General features: G+C 36.6%; 2 protein-coding genes across 3 annotated transcripts; one reads left to right on the top strand and one right to left on the bottom strand.

The window, feature by feature from the left end:
* The first annotated feature begins 8,707 nt into the window (after positions 1-8,707).
* On the top strand, positions 8,708-11,263 carry LOC121764190 (protein FAR1-RELATED SEQUENCE 5-like). The gene is made up of 7 exons (XM_042160247.1): positions 8,708-8,732; positions 9,104-9,273; positions 9,382-9,848; positions 9,968-10,118; positions 10,214-10,277; positions 10,407-10,988; positions 11,082-11,263. The coding sequence occupies exons 1-7, from the start codon at positions 8,708-8,710 to the stop codon at positions 11,261-11,263; spliced, it is 1,641 nt and encodes a 546-aa protein (XP_042016181.1).
* Positions 11,264-11,822: 559 nt separating this feature from the next.
* On the bottom strand, positions 11,823-17,050 carry LOC121765428. Of its 2 annotated transcripts, none has more exons than XM_042161583.1 (10): positions 16,817-17,050; positions 15,329-16,079; positions 14,522-15,149; positions 14,353-14,421; positions 14,047-14,271; positions 13,643-13,944; positions 13,387-13,567; positions 13,200-13,322; positions 12,984-13,126; positions 11,823-12,444 (listed from the first exon to the last, which is right to left on the bottom strand). In XM_042161583.1, exons 3-6 carry the CDS (start codon positions 14,840-14,842, stop codon positions 13,822-13,824), a joined length of 738 nt encoding a protein of 245 aa, XP_042017517.1. In that variant the 5' UTR covers positions 14,843-15,149; positions 15,329-16,079; positions 16,817-17,050; the 3' UTR covers positions 11,823-12,444; positions 12,984-13,126; positions 13,200-13,322; positions 13,387-13,567; positions 13,643-13,821. The 2 variants fall into 2 exon arrangements, with proteins under 2 accessions (XP_042017517.1, XP_042017516.1); XM_042161582.1 differs by having other exon boundaries at positions 15,329-16,060.
* Positions 17,051-18,120: the final 1,070 nt, after the last annotated feature.

The following is an 18,120-nucleotide window of genomic DNA, read 5'->3' as shown; positions in this document are numbered from 1 at the left end:
ACTTCATCCAGAATAAATTTATACCTTTGCTCCATCATCTTTTGGCTCATTATCTGTATGCGATCTCATATTTGCTCCATGTTGAAATACACACGATGTATTGAAATCCTGGTAGTGGCAATACATCCATTCAAAAGATGATTCATTTCAAGGACAAATTACTTCATGATATAGGAGGTATACTTCTAGGTATTGTCATATTACCTCTGCCACTAGATTAACTTCTAAGTTTCCCCTAAGTCCAGCATCAACATTAATGATTGATGGTGGAATATCCTGCCAGTAGTGTTATATAATCATATGGTTCATTCAGTGAGACATTTACTTCATCACAACTTAATATTACTTCATCCAGAATGAATAAGAGGCAAGTACAGCTTCTTACCTTGTCCAAATCTTGGACAGGCATGAACTGCACAACATCAAAGATGTAGTTTCCGGGATCTATATCCCTTGTCGGTGTAGTATCAACCTGTATATAATAAACAACAATACAAACAAAACCCAATGAACAAGTAATCTTCATTTTAAAAACCCAATATGGAGAAAGTCAGTTGGTTACAAAAACCATATAATACAACAAAAAAGTTTAGTTCATCCCAAATACAACAAAAACCACTAATGTGTTTTATAAATTACAACCCAATAACAAATCACTCCAACCACAACATCACGATGCAGCCCATCGTCAACTTACGTTTCTTTCATGAAACTCAAATCCTAGATCAAAGGAAGGCCCTTCTGTTTGCCATTTCTTCCTTTGTTCTACTACCCTCATCACCTTCTCTACAGCAGCAATGAACTCTGGATTGTCGAGATCATCTTCTTCCATTGCTTGAGACATTGATTGGACATCATTCCCCTCTTCTTCTGGCTCCATCTCATGTAACCCCATCATCTTCATTGAGCATTTGACTGCAACTTTAGAGCAGCCATCATTCTTTAGATCGTCTGCCCCATCTTCGAGCTCCTTCATCAGCTCCCCTAGGACGTCAGCAGCCTTTCCCATAAGGTTGACAACAGTACTTCTACGTTGGGCTGTCAGAGAGATATCTTTGGTCTTTGCCCTAGAGGAGGACACAGTATTCTCCTTGGCAGGTTCTTTAGACTTGTAGTTTCTTCTGGGGTCAAAGATGGGCTCCTCAATGCCTCTTCCAAATGGCCCAGGCTCATGCTCCAATTTCTCACGTTCATGGATTAACGTGCTTGTCCAGCCTTTTATGGTTCGGAATGTTCTGGTAATAGGCCTCGATCGAAGCACAATCCTATTAACATAGCATGGCTGCAAAATGAAAGCTATCATTAGTGAAGTTCATATTTAAAATATATTTATTCAAGGTTAATAAATTATTGAATTTAAAACTTACCACCAGAAATGAAATTGGGCCAGTGAACGGTTTGTCCTTGTTTTGAGCCCAAGTCTTATGGGCATCGAGTAGGCTGTCAATGACATACCCACACCAGTTATATTCCTTGGCATTATCAATGTCATGGATGACATCTTCAATCTACGTGTGCAAGTACCCAGCTCCCAAAGGATTGATCAAGATTGTATCAACCAAAATCAGGAATATCTTCCTGAACTTCTCCCCTCCACAGATATCACTTAACATCATATCTGTAAGCATCTTTGCACCCATGTTAGACCTCTTTTGACCAACAGATTCAGCAAGCTCGTTTATGAATTTGTTTTTCTTTTGATGTCCATTATCCTCTAACCTCAAACCACCATTTGGCAACCCCAAGGTAGCCCGCACATCATCATGCCCAATGTGTAGTATACCACGTTGGTATACTACACCGCATGTATCTTGATCAAAATGATCAAGAATCTCAAATGCGAGCTTCGCTGGGATATAGTTTAACTTGAAATGCAAAAGGCTGCCAAACCTCATATCCTCTACAGCATCTCTCTGATCAACATTAAGCGATTCAATCGCTTCAACAAATTTCCTTGGTCCTCTCTTAAGACAGAGAACTCTCTGGGCAGAAGGTCTACTGGCATCACCTTTAGCATTTTTACGGGCAAACTTTTTAGCTTTCCCTTGTTCTTTTCTAGCATCATTCCCTTGTACCCCACTAGGTAAAGAACTTTTTGTTTCCCTCATTCTCTTTTTTGCCCGGCTTTCATCATTACCACCAGTTGTTTGATTCAAATTCATCATTTCTGAAAAAAAAGAGGACTATTTTAGTCAATGAATGAAATGGCAAGTTGTATTAAATCAAACCATAATGGCAGTTTTGGAATTTAACCTTTCAATTCATTAATTGGGGTAACGGTTTCCTGTATAGCCCTCAATTTGTTGTTGGCTGCATCAACATCATCATCAATGAAAAATACAATTAATACTAGTTAACTACATTCTGTTATCATCATCAATATTTTATTACAAAAAAAGCTTAGAATTCACGTTTTACCTTCCAGAGCTGCATCCAATATTGATATAGACAAACCTTTGGCTATATAAAACATACAACACATTAAAAATTAGACAACAGTCAAGGTCTAAGCACAGTAACTAGGTTATATGAAAACATGTTATTTCCATTACTTCATCTTATCAATTTACTACTTCATTAAAAAGAATATGTAGTTCATTTGTATGTGCAAACAGCACAACAGTCAAGTTCAATCCTAAAACCCTAAACCCATACAACACAGTAAATATGTAGTTCATAATTAGAGTATGTTACTTCATTATTATGTTTTGTTACTTCATTTTATCAATTTACTACTTCATAAGTTTATTTAGTTCATCAATTAACTTATTTAGGTCATTGCAACTAAAATTTATTTTAAAACGAACCTTTGTTCGCTGTATGTTGCTGCTTATCATGCTTATATTTTGTCCTTCTTTCATCATTACAAAAATCACCACCAGATTTTTGCTTCAGATTTATCATATCTGAAAAAAAGAGGATTGTTTTAGTCAATGAATGAAATGACATGTTGCATTAAATCAAACCATAATGGCAGTTTTGGAATTTAACCTTGCAGTTCATTAATTGGGGTAATGGTTTTCTGCATAGCCTCCAATTTCTTGTCGGTTGCATCAACATCATCATCATCATCAACAAAAAATACAATTAATACTACTACATTCTGTTATCATCATCAATATTTTAGAACAAAAATAACAGAATATTTGGGGCATTTAGCTGCATCCAATATCAATAGAGATGAACCTTTGGCTATATAAAACATACAACACATTAAAAATTAGACAACGATCAAGGTCTAAGCACAGTAACTAGGTTATATGCAAACAGGTTATTTCCATTACTTCATCTTAACAATTTATTACTTCATTAAAAAGAATATGCAGTTCATTTAAATGTGCAAACAACGCAGCAATTAAGTTTAATCCTAAAACACTAAACCCATACAACACAGTAAATAGGTAGTTCATAATTAGAGTCTGTTACTTCATTATCATGTTTTATTACTTCATTTTATCAATTTACTACTTCATAGGTTTTCACAGTAGGGCATGAAACTTCATTACTATATATTTACATACTAGTTAACTTCACATTTTAGCTGTGTGCACAGTTATATGCATTTATATGAGCTATAGTTATAGATACTACATTTCAGAATTACTTGCATTCTTCCTAGTTGGAGAGGAAGTTTTACCTATATATAACAACCACATAATTAATATACAACATATCATCCACAATTATAGATAGGTCACTTGGAATACTATGTTACTTCATTATTAAGTGTTATTACTTCATTTTTAGAGTCTGTTACTTCAGTATAATGTTTTATTACTTCACTTCAGTCATAAACCCTACTGTTTAAACAGACCATTTATATTACTTCATCATCAAAATTTATTACTTTATCTTATCAGTTTACTACTTCATTGAAAAGAATTTGTAGTTCATTTGTATGTGCAAACAACACAGAAGTCAAGTTCAATCCTAATACCCATAACCCACACAACACAGTAAATAGGTAATTCATAATTAGAGTCTGTTACTTCATTATCATGTTTTATTACTTCATTTTACAAATTTATATTACTTCAATATCATAACTTATTACTTCATCTTAACAATTTACTACTTCATTAAAAAGAATATGTAGTTCATTTAAATGTGTACACAACGCAGCAGTTAAGTTTAATCCTAAAACACTAAACCCATACAACACAGTAAATAGGTAGTTCATAATTAGAGTCTGTTACTTCATTATCATGTTTAATCCAAAAACCCTAAACCCATACAATACAGTAAATAGATAGTTCATATTTAGAGTGTGTTAATTCATTATAACGTTTTATTACTTCATCTTACAAATTGACTACTTCATCAAACATAATATGTAGTTCATTTGAATATGCAAACAACACAACAATAGTATATCACATAATCAAATAGTATATTCAGTTAACATGTAGTTAACTTAATCATATGAATACAATATTTCATGCATCTATGCTTTAAATTCATTTTTTACCTTCTGTGTGAGGGATTTCAGAAGAAATACTTGCATTCTTCTTTTGGGAAGTTTTACCTATACATAAGAAACACAGAATTAATATACAACATATAATCCACAATTATAGATAGTTCAATTGGAATGCTATGTTACTTCTTTAAATACACGATTAACTTCATTAAATATCAATTCAATACTTCAAAACATATATTAAATCTATACTTCATAAAAATCAATACAGTACACTATATGCTCAATTTACTTCATTATATGTACAATATTTCAAAAAAAAGAGATTAGACTTCACTTTTTACCTTCTGGCACATAATTACTTCTAAGCCTTTACATACATCGAGTTAGTGTATATTACTTCATTTAGCACATAGATAACTTCATTATATCAATTCAATACTTCACAACAACTAAGTTAAAGATAATAGGAAAACAGGTCAGTTGTGTTACCTCCATCATATAAGATTATTATATAATAAAATAGAATATGCAGTTCATTTGAATATGCAAACAATAATACAATTAAGTTCAATCCTAAAACGCTAAACCCATTCAACACAGAAAAACATAATATTATTATTTAGAGTTTGATACTTCATTATCTTAATTTATTACTTCATTTTAGTAATAAATCCTACTGTATAAACATGTCATTTATATTACTTCATTATCATAATATATTACTTCATCTTACCAATTTACTACTTCATCTTACCAATTTACTACTTCATCTAATAGAATATGTAGTTCATTTAAATGTGCAAACAACACAACATTTAAGTTTATCCAAAACCCCTATATCCATACAACATGGTAAATAGATTGTTCATATATAGTGTCTATTACTTCATTATTATGTTTTATTACCTCATTTTACCAATTTACTGCTTCATAGGATTATACATTAGGGCTTTAACTTCATTTTATCAAATTACTACTTCATAACAAATAGTTTTTATACCTTCTTCCTCATCAATTTTTCTTCCAATAACTGTTGTCTTCTTTCGATAATATTTGAGTTCTGCATTCTCTAAAATCAGAAACAAATTTAAGAATTAGATGAAGTAAATTAAGAATAAGAACTCTGGAAAGGTTCAAGGTCTATTACCTCCACCGGATGTTCTGCCAGAACGTAACTGGCGTCCACTGTTGGTCGACGACTTCCTTGTGTCAACCATTTCGAATGTTTGATTAATCGACGATTAATCGACTTCCTGGAAATGTTGACGATTTTAGTCCCGGTCGATGATTATCTCGTCGATTTGCAGAAGATAAACTGTGGAATCCGTCGATTTGAAGAAGAAGAAGAAGATAGAGAGAGAAATGACAATGAAGAGAAACGACGTGAATTGAATGAAGCGAAAGAGAAACGGCGAAGAAAGAGGGATAAATGAGAATGAAGAAAACGCGTGAATTGAATGAAGGCATAAGAGAAACACAGTGAATTGAATAAAGGCGAAAGAGAAATGCAGTGTGTGAAATTTTGAAGGCGAAAGAGGTGCGCGAAATTTTGAAGGCGAAAGAGGTGTGCGAAATTTTTACCCTAAATGGATTTTGACCAAAATACCCCTTGATTGAAGTAAATTGTCTACCTAATGAAGGAGTGAAATTAATAAAGCATGATATAATCTCAGCCATTAAAAATTAGATCTAAGGGCTTAAATTTGGTCTCTAGTTCGGTCTTTAAGATTGGATTTGTGAATAATGGGACTCTATATATATATATATATATATATATAGGGATGTATTCATTTCCTTTTCCTATATTTCCTCCTTTTTCCTTCTTAATATCAGCCATTAGATTAGAGAAATGGACGGTCAAGATCAACATTGGGTAATTAATCCCGTGTTGCATTATTTATCCTATTTTGTGCATTATGAGGGTACAATAGTAATCAAATAATGGCTGGAAACCGCTACGAATAATGCACCACATGGTCACGAGTAATGCATATAATTGACTATATAATGCACAATATGTTAACTGCAATGCATACGAATAAGATGTACCAGTTATGATGTTTGGACACACGTTTCTTGTTTCCCCTAAGGGTTTAATAAGCTTAGGGGCTAGGGTATAGTACGTAGACACGTATGTAATCTTCACATGGTAACGAGTAATGGATATAATTGACTATATAATGCACAATTTGTGAACTACAATGCATACGAACAAGATGTGTTGTGTTATGATGTTTGACACACGTTTCTTGTTTCCCCTAAGGGTTTAATAAGCTTAGGGGCTAGGGTATAGTACGTACGCATTAATAACAAATTATAAAACGATACGAATAATTCACCAAATTGTCACGAGTAATGGATGTTATTAACTATATAATGCACAATATGTGAACTGCAATGCATACGAATAAGATGTACCATGTTATGATGTTTGACACACGTTTCTTGTTTCCCCTAAGGGTTTAATAAGCTTAGGGGCTAGGGTATAGTACGTAGACATTACTAAATGCACGTATGTAATCTTCAATCCATTGATTAACCCATATACACAATACCTCTAATAATGCATAATATACTGAGATAATGACAATTAACAGCTACATAATGCACTACCTAAACCAAATAATGCACATACGTATATTCCAATAACAACAATTTGTTAGTAATGTCTACGTACTATACCCTAGCCCCTAAGCTTATCAAACCCTTAGGGGAAACAAGAAACGTGTGTCAAACATCATAACACAACACATCTTGTTCGTATGCATTGCAGTTCACAAATTGTGCATTATATAGTCAATTATATCCATTACTCGTGAAAATTTGGTGAATTATTCGTATCGTTTTATAATTTGTTATTAATGCGTACGTACTATACCCTAGCCCTTAAGCTTATTAAACCCTTAGGGGAAACAAGAAACGTGTGTCAAACATCATAACACAGCACATCTTGTTCGTATGCATTGCAGTTCACAAATTGTGCATTATATAGTCAATTATATCCATTACTCGTTACCATGTGAAGATTACATACGTGTCTACGTACTATACCCTAGCCCCTAAGCTTATTAAACCCTTAGGGGAAACAAGAAACGTGTGTCCAAACATCATAATATGGTACATCTTATTCGTATGCATTGCAGTTCACATATTGTGCATTATATAGTCAATTATATGCATTACTCGTGACCATGTGGTGCATTATTCGCAGATATCAAAATGTGGCAGTTACTTTTCCGTCAAATGTCAATAATAACCCTGTAATGCATACAACCACCTTCTATAATGCAACACGGAACCAGTTTTATAGAATCAATCTGATCCGTTGATGCCTTAGATCTAACGCGTAATATTAAGAAGGAAAAAGGATCTAAGATGTGAAAAGGAGAATAACGCTCCCCTATATATATATATATATATATATATATATATATATATATATATATCGGGATGTATTCATTTCCTTTTTGTATCTTTTGTTCTTTGTTCTTTTTAATCTCAGCCCCACGATTTTGTTATCCGACGGTTAGATTGGTGCCACGTGTCATTTAATAATGCAGATTTTCAGTTGAATAATGCACACCGACTAATAATGCACCATTATAGAGTAATAATGCAAATTTTCAGTTGAATAATGCACACCGACTAATAATGCACCATTATAGTGTAATAATGCAGATCATCTGGACCGTTGATGAATGAGATCTAACGACCCATATTAAGAAGAATAAAGGATCTAATGGATGAATAGGAGAATAACACTCCCCTATATATATATATATATAGAGAGAGAGAGAGGTGTGATCAAATACAAACCCTTATCTATAATACAAACTACAAACTTTAATCCTGCACACTCCTTGTAATTAATCTACAGTTTGTAGGGGGTTGATTTTCGATGTCAACGGAGTGTACAAATTCTATCAACGGGGGTGTATATGGAAATCATTTTTTCCATCAGTTACATACATCCCTCATTTCACTCCAATTTTCCATAATACTAACAAGAATTATCTGTAACAGTTTTTAGGCGTGATAGTCAATGACGAGTCCCTAATTTATCTCCAATTTCCCAAACTAACATTATTTTCATTTTTGGAAAGAGATTACATTCAGCCACATTATCGTATTACTCATTCCATAATATATCATATTTCTTAATAAATCAACATTGCGATATCAACCTCATTATCCGGTTGAATTTGATCTCCTAAATCTTCTCCGCTGTGCTTCTCCGGCGTGTATTTTACCCGGCGTAAGATCAAGGTCCACGTTTGTGTTGAAATGGAGATGGCTTACGAACCTCAAGGTATTTTTCATGCTAATTTGAATAATAGGTGTATCATAATGTTGAAACCGGTGACGATTATGGTGGATGTTTTTACGTTCGTTGATGAATGAGGTTGAGCAGTAGGTTTTATTTCGAAATGGTTGATGTCTTTGTGATGAATTAGTTGTCGATTATTTTGGTGAAGGATTTGTTGAATATCTAGTGTAGAAGCTGTTGTGCTCAAACTGATGCAGTATCTGAAACCAATGTCAGCATATGTCTACAAACTGATGCAATATCAAATTTAGATTCCCGCCTTCATTCTCATATCCTCAATCTGCCAGCTCTTTATTTATCTGTTACAGTTTGTGATGATATTCTACGGTGATGATTCTTTGTGGTGTGTACAGCGGCAGTCATCCCAGATTGTAGACCGGAGCTGAAACCTTATGCGGGTAAGGTGTTTGAAACATTAGACGAAGGAATTTCCTTTTATGAAGCATATGCCAACGAATGTCGTTTTGATACTCGGAGATTTGGACACAAATTCTCAAATGGTGTCAAAACCTGGCAGACTGTTGTATGCAGCAGGCAAGGTGAAAAGTAGGATGTCGATGAAGAGGTGAGTTATACCAAAAGTAGACGCCGTTCTATCAGGTGTCATTGCAATGCCAAACTTACGTTGAAGTACTCAACCGATCCTGGCAGTCTTTGTTATGTTGTCAGCAACTTTGTAGACCAACACAATCACGAGATGGTCGATAAAAAGCATGTCCGATACATGAAATCCAACCGCAACCTTGGGGATATCCATTATAAATTCATGCAAGACTGTTCAAAGGCCAACATTGGACCTACAATGACTTACAATTTATTGAAGGAGTTCTTGGGTGGCTACGATGCGGTGGGTTGCACCGTTACTGACATACGGATTGGCAAGCGCAACATATTGCAAGAAATGAAAGGCGCTGACGTCCAAATGATTTTAAATCAAATGGATGAGAAGAAGAACACATGTGATGGTTTCCATTATAAATTCCAACAAGGTAGTGATGGAAAGTTAATTAGCCTTTTTTGGTGTGACGCTGTGGCGCGAAAGGACTACAAGATGTTCGGTGACATTGTATCCTTCAATACTACCTACTCTACAAACAGGTAATCACACGTGTCTGACATTTTCTTTAATCTTTTTATTAGGCTCACAATTAAGGTGTTGTGTTGAGTTCTTGTTTACAGTTTGACAATGTTCGTTGCTTGATATGCTTGTTGAATAGGTATTGCATGGTGTTTGGGCCATTCACTGGAAAAGACAACCTTGGATGCCCTGTTACGTTTGGTGTCGGATTCATGTCAAATGAGGGAGCTGACGCATTTTCTTGGTTGCTCAGTGAGTTTGTCTATTGTATGGGTTTCGCGCCTAAGTTGGTAATTACCGACCAGGATTGGGGGATAAACTTGCTATAGAATGGGTTCTAACTAGTACCTGGCATCGTTGGTGCGTGTGGCACATAATGATGAAGCTTCCTGAAGAGGTTCCCAAAAGAATACTTGCTAACGAAGAGTTGAAGAAGGATTTGGACTCTTGTATATAGTCTGAATTGTTGGAGCTAGAGAAATTTGAAGAAACTTGGCTGACCATTGTGGACCAATATGGTTTACAAAATGAGTCTTGGTTCACTACCATGTTCACACAATGAGAGTATTGGATTCCAGCATATTTTAGGGATTTCCCAATGGGGTCGTTGTTGAAGACAACATCATTCTCTGAGTCCGAGAACAGCTTTTTCAAAAGGTACACAAAACCGTATTTTAATCTCGCGGACTTTGTGATGCACTACAATAGCGCGTTGGATGCTCAACGTAACATAACTGAAAGGTTTGATTTCTCTGATGCTTCAAAAGTCCCCATCCTGTCAACAGAGCATTTATTTGAGAAACACGCAGCGGCTATGTATACAGATCGCATCTTTCAGCAAGTTCAAGATGAGATCATTGAGGCTGATCGTCGTTGTAGAATGTCTCACTTTGAGATGGGGGACAATACTGAGATTTACACAATAATGGACAACCATCGAAACAAAGGTGTCGTCCGTCATGAAATTGGCACCGAATCGTACCACTGCGATTGCAAGTTGTTTCTGTGGCGTGGAATATCATGTTCCCACATTTTTTGGTTGTTCAAAAACCATGACGTGAAAGAAATACAAGGAACATATATTGGTACAAGGTGGTTGAAGACGCCTTTGTTGAAATCAGTACACAATGATCAGAGTGAGGAGGCATCGACATCTGCAGGTTCGTATTCAACGTCATTCAGTTTTTTTTCAAATGCTTCGTTCATATGTAATGTCATCATATTGCTATACTACTGATGTTGGGTTTACACAGATTCCCAAGTCGATGATAAACGTGTTGTAGCAACCAAACTACATTCGTTATACTTTCGTTTATTTCAACGAGCACAGAGCAATGTCAACGACATTTTTGCATTATTCTACGGAATGGAAGAATTAAGTCATAAACTATTCGGTGATACAGTACCTTCCGTGTCTTCCATGAGTAAAGCATAGAGGATTGAGAACCTGTATGGGTTAGCTCGACCAAATGTTGTTAGCGTGTACCCTCCTAATATAGTGAGTACAAAGGGATCCGGCAGCACGTCTGGAAGAAGAATTCAATCATCAGTAGAGAAGGCTATTATACTACAGAACAAACCTAAGAGGCGATGTGCAAAGTGTCAAGAAATGGGTCATCACGATGCAAGGAATTGTGGCAGGGAGAAAGGAAAGTCCAATATGTAGCTTTAGTGGATTTGCTGTTCATATGTTACTTGTCAACGTATGTAGTTTGGTTTCAGTTTGAAGTATTCAGTCTCTAGTTTTAAGTATCACATTGTCACTCTTCTTTGTTTTAATTGTGCGCAATGCACGCATTTTTCATACTGACACCATTCATTCCAAATGTCAACACCCCTATTTAAATTGACTTCATATTTGCTGTAATACGATGAGGCTGACTTGAACCCATATCTCTTTTAATATTCCATGTCTTCAATTTATGGTGAAACCTGTTGAAAAAGTAATGGAGAAACTGGACAAAAAATAATGCAATACCAATACAAACCAGAGAGGACATCAATAACATGTTTCATTAAATGAAAGATATTCTTAATGTTGATGCTTCACTAAATAAAAAAGACCTCCACAAGCCAAAATAACAATTACCAGTATCCCACAACTAACATTAGCATCTCTAGGAGAATACCAATATACAAACAACTACCATTATCATTTAAACGGATACTAGTGAATTCCAAATCTACTCAAGTTATCTTGCTTTTCTTCCTTGCCGGCTTATTGGGTTGCTCGTTGCGGGGTGCCATGTTCAACATTCCATTAACATGCCTCGCATAATCTGTCCAGAAGTTGGGAGTCACATTGATGTAATGACTAATGTAAGACGAGAATCTTTCTCTGCAATCGTTGAACGGTGCAAGGAGCATGTCCTTGCAATATCTCCCCCTCAGAATCTGCAGAAGCCTCACACTAACTCCTTGAAGACCCATTGTCATTAAATTGGTCGGGTTTCCCAGGTAAGTCTCCATGTGTCGCATCAGGAATACACCCGAGTCATTAGTGGCTTGAGTCGTCTTCCATGGCAATTCCAGCAAGCGCATACTACGCTCCTTGATTATGATCTCAGACAGTTTTTCGAATCCCTTTGACTTGAGATAAAAACCAAGACAATCCCTCTGCAAAATAGTTCAGGGGTTAAGTAAGATCCTTTATGTCAGCCTTGGCCAATTAAAAAATTACGCAAATCAAATGTCAATGTAATCCAAATGCAAATAGCCAATGACAAAACAAACGTACAAATGTAAGCAGATGTAAGCAAATGTCACCGCGGATTGCAGTCCACAAGTTTACACAGGCGATATGCAGATTTCAGCAGATTAATATACCGATATATATCAATCAAAAATGTCAACATGTCAAGGCCGTGTCAAGGAGTGCCAAACACATCCTACCAGTTCCATACCAACAAATACCACCACATGTTGCATTTCACATGTTCGCACAACCGATATGCAGATTTCATCAGATGTATATCCCGATAAATGTCAACAAAAAATGTCAAGGTATGCATCCAAGTTTCGGTACTTCAACAGTGTTATGTAATTAAATGTCATACCACAGGCCCACATTCCACTAACGGCAATATAAACGCTAATTTATCATAAAAAACAATGAACACATCCGAGTTTCAATCCAGTTCACACAGTAAACTTACTAGTAGATCCAAGTCCCTCCCATATTTGGCCCGATCTGGAATACCGTTCTCAGGCACAACCTGGTCTAGGACATCCGCAACCCCAGTCTTCAATGAAAAGCACACCAAATAGTAATACATCTTTGAATATATAGGGAAAAAATCTGCACACACCAATACAATTGAGTTTTTTATTTTTTAGGGAGTTAGCTTTTCGTTAAACAAGAGAACAAGTACCAAATCATAAAGTGTGATGTCAAAAGTTCCAGCGCTGTTGAATTGACCATCTATTTCATCGCAGAATGTTAATTCAGCTTTAGATTTTTCCCAACAAGCTCTCCGTTCAACCACATTGTATGTCTGCAATCGTTACATGTTGTCATTAGACAAAAACAAAAGTACATTATATTAACATTACACTCACTGTCGCAGCCGTTGTGACAAACAATCTGCTGGGCTTCTGTGTTGGTTTATGCACCTCCATGCCATTCAGATAAGAAGCCCAAATATCGATAACTTCAGCGTGAACAGCCTCGTGTGGCTTCAACAAGCTAAATTTCTTTTTAGTAACTTTCACAACATCGTCAGCGTAAATAACATGATCCCTAGATTCAACCATAAGTTATTCACGTCGGTCACTTTGATTAAAACGACAAAAGTTAATAAGATTTTTTTCTTACGTCCACATGTAGGGTGTCGCAAGAAAGAATTGGTAACAATCCCTCTATTCTCGAGTCCATGTTAGGCTGATACGCGTTGATGCTGCACCCTCTCTTCTGCCTGTAGGCAGTCTGAGACTCCTTGCTGGAGCAGGTTGTATTTCAGCATACGTGCTCTGTTCACGAGGCATCTCTGCATCTCAACGTACAGGTAATATACATGCATCAGCACCCACCGTATCTGTTTGTGTTTCGAAAGCAGCATCACCTAGCTCCAGGACTGCTTCCACGGCAAAGCAAACGGCTACGTCTACGGCGTCGTGCTACTTCATTAAAAACAGGGAAATATACAACTCACTAATTGTTGGCAAATGTAAATACCCCTACTTAGAGCCAACAAGTTTAATTTCAATCGTTTTACTTACCTTTGACACAACATCACGCGCAATAGCACTAGCTACATCGATTGCATTCTCCTCATTCACAACTGTTCCTACTTGTGCACTAGCCACAGGCTCTATGACAGCCAACTCTTTTCCAATGTCACTAACAACAATCAATTCCAGACCGCAACCTCCCAAATCAGCAGTGTCCTCTCTCTCCACGTCCAGGTCGGATGGCTCCCTTAGCTCGTACTCCGACGCATCACCCTTCACGGAAAGTAAGATAGGAATATTCAGGAAGCAATCAAATTAAAAGACTAAAAATAAAAAAAACGGTGGCCATCAAACCTCTTCATCATGTGTTGTATTGTTTGTCTCAAGTTGAGGTTCTGCTTCAGGTTGACAAGCGTCATCATCCTACAATGACACACCATCACACTTTCATTAAGTATATCAACAGATATGTTATCTGGGAAATGTTTTTATAACAGAAAACAATGCATGATATATACTTAACCTGGCTGGAATCGAACCCAAGGCTGAAGCTTGGGTAATCGTCTTTGTTTTCTAGAATTTCCATTTCATCAGCCGCGTCCAACAGAGATTTCAAGGACTCTGACCAGTCTTCCGTTGCACTATAATTGGCAGTCTGCGACTGCGTCATTGACTCCACAGGGTCAAAGTCCTTTTTGTCCAACCTAAACGCCCTCCAGAGAGTGTCACACGTTATTCTAAAGCTGTCCTTCTTCTTGATTTCTGGAGGAGCTTTATTTAATTCCTTGGCCAGCATCTTGAAACTGTCGCCTATGTGTTTGGTTGCCCCCCAAACACCCCTCATATACACTACTTCATCCGAAGAATATTTCTCTTCAACAACATCTTCAGTTGACGGCGGTTCACCATCTTCAGTGGCCGACGGTTCAACAACATCTTCAGTAGCCGGCGGTTGCACTCATGTTGTCATTTCCGCACCACCCATTTCATTCTCATCCAACTGTGAAGTCACTCGTCAAGACCAAAACCAACTTCTTTCATATCCTCGTCCTCTCTCTCTTTCTACAGTTCGGACGTCCATCCCTTTATTCTAGAAATGGCACGTGCCACACATCTCCTACGATGCACTACTCGAGATCGACGTAGAAGGTCTGCAGTAAATAACAAAATCAATTCAGCAAAAATGTCATCACCAACCCCAAAATCAGATAAAAAACAATGCTTTGAGCTCAACCCCATATGTCAACAACAAATATATATTCACACACAAAACCATGTCAACATAATAGCAACAATTCAACGGCATACATGGAATAGGAGAACGACATACCACTAGGAAAACTTTTGGCCCGCTGAAAACCTTGGATCTGTTCTTCTTACACAGCTCGCGCGTCCTCAACAGATTTTCTAGAAAGTACCTACACCAATTGTGCTTCTTTACCTTCTGCAAATCACCGAGAATGTCAACAATCCGTGGTCTGACATAGCCACAAGGGGAGGTCTCAATGAGAGCAGTTTCCAGCAATAACAGGAATATTTTCTTAAAAAGTGCCCCCCCCAGTTTCTTATAGCATCTTCGTTTCTAGGACCTTTGTCTGCATAACATTCACATCAGCCTCCTCATCAAGTGGAACGGTTTCCAGGTATTTGATGCCTGTGTTTCTGTCGCATCGATCAATTGTAATCCCACCATTTGGGAAACAAAAAATAAGCTCGACGTCCTTCGTGTCAACAACTACCTCAACACCATTAGGAAGCATAAGACTGCACCGTAGGTGGTCAAAATGCTCTAATAGCCAATACGCTAATGTTCCCGGAACAGAGGCCACGTTATAGTCGAGTAGTCCACCGAAGTCGAGCTGCCTAACAACAGTTTTCTGCCTTTCGTTTACAGACTTCAGGATGCGCTGGAAAAAACAAGTGGTTCTCTTGGTTCTCAATTGAGGTCTCTTGACTTGTACAGGGACACCAACAGCAGCTGTTGAAGGCTTTCCAGCCAGTCTTGTCCTCTTCCCACTCGACTCCCCATCGTCTACTGATTTCCCTTTTCGTAGACGTTTCGCTGATCAAATAACAACCGTCTATACGTGACGTAAATGAAAATAAAAAAATTGAAAACCAATAACAACATAGCAAGAACACACATCAACACCCCTACATGTGTATTATCACCATGGACATTACATAAACAACCACTATAAAATCAAGGTCTACAGACCATTTCAACACGCACAACACGCATATGCAATATGCCACTCAAATATTAGAACATATCCAGCAGAACAAGCAATTATAAACTCAATAGGACCAGTCAAACAAAGCTAGACTACCATGTCAAATTCAATGTCACCAAGCTAGACTACCATGTATGATTTAATGTCAACATGATCAGAGACCAACAAACTGTTTACATCAATTTCACTTCTAAGTTCAACGGGAACTTATCCAACTACTAAACCTGATGCATTCGTCACTGGAAACAACTGGAACCGATATACAAATTAGGTATTCATCCCGAACCATGTCAGCAAGATTTTTTTCAAAGAAAACAAACCAAAAATCCACCATCATACACAACAAAACATTTACAGCGCACAACCAAATGCTATACACTTTAGAATGTCAATAAAACAATTTCTACCAAAATTCAGAGTTCAATGAAACGAATTTTAATCGGTTCACTACTTGCACCATATTTAACCACGCAAATTAAAAAAAGAAACGCGAAAAATAGTGGCGGTAAAAAATTAAACAAAAAACCCATGGCTACAGAATGTCACTAGTCTTGAAAACTAGGGTTTTCAGCCGGGAACCTCACCTCCGGATGACTCTCCTGCCGCTTGGCCCGCTCGCCTCGCAGAACTCATGTCACCGCGGAAGAGTGGTCGCGTCAACACCGACGAAGAATTGCTGGAGGATTGGCGCTTCAAAGAACGGCGATGGAGTGGAGTGGAAAGTCGAAAGGATGGAATGGAGGAAAGGAGAGAGATGATACGTGATTAAGGGGTGGGGCGTTGAAAAGGCGTAATTGACGCGATTGCAAATCTCAACGAAACGGTATTATTTGGGCTGCTTAATTTCATCACTAAATTGCCCTTAGTGGACACTTGTATAGGTAATGTTGACATTAGGAATGTAATCTATACTAACCGTAGATTAATTCTATTAAATATGTAGGATTAAAGTTTGCATAGTTTATATCTTAGGGGGTTTGTAGATTATCATGGCCCTATATATATATATATATATAGGGTTTTGATCTATATAAAACTAGATTTAAATACAGAAACACAGAACAATATCATACGTAGGGCACTTTTAGGTCATAGTTAGTTATTTTTTAGGTCATGCTAACAAAGCATGACCTAAAATGATCTTAGCATGACATTAAACCGAAATATTATAATATGACCTAAAATTGCTTAATTATGACCTTCCGTATTTTTGGTTAATTATTGACCATTAGATCATCTAATCCTAGGGCCAAGATTTGAGCTGCATTTCTGGATATAAATGCATTTTTATTTCGATCATCTCCCTATATATATATATATAGGGAGATTCAAACTTAGATTTACTTCATAAAAAAGGCGCAGGGGGTAAATATGTCATTTCTCTCATTTAATTTCTGATTTTCGCTCCATTCTTTCATTCTCTCTCAGTTCGATTCTCTCTTCTTCTCAGCGATTTTGTTTCCATATTCATCTTCTCATCGATTTTGTTTCCAGATTTTCTTCCGATTTGGTTCATTATTCCATAATCTCCAGATTTTGTTTCCATATTTCTCGCATAATTGTGAATTGTGACCGGTGAGATGTTTTCAATTTTGCGTTCTTATTTTCATTGATTACCTGTTCAATTGTTGTCAGAATTTGCTTCGATGGAGTCTGTAGCAAATAACGAAGGTAACAATCATTATCTATTATTTAGCTTATTGATTGTGTTCATATTTTAATTTATTGATTGTTTTGCTTCATGTATTGAATTTGATTTCGGATTAATATTAGCTGTCGATTGGTTTATGTTTCTGATGTATTGAACTTCTTATTTAATTATATTATGTAGTGTTAAGATGGTACTTTTGGCTTATAAATGTTAGGTTTACTGTATAAAATGATAGTT

This window comes from Salvia splendens, chromosome 14 (genome assembly GCF_004379255.2).
Source record: "Salvia splendens isolate huo1 chromosome 14, SspV2, whole genome shotgun sequence".
Lineage (NCBI taxonomy): Eukaryota > Viridiplantae > Streptophyta > Magnoliopsida > Lamiales > Lamiaceae > Salvia > Salvia splendens.
Note: the sequence above shows the minus strand (reverse complement) of the source record. Positions and strands in the feature narration are given on the sequence as shown.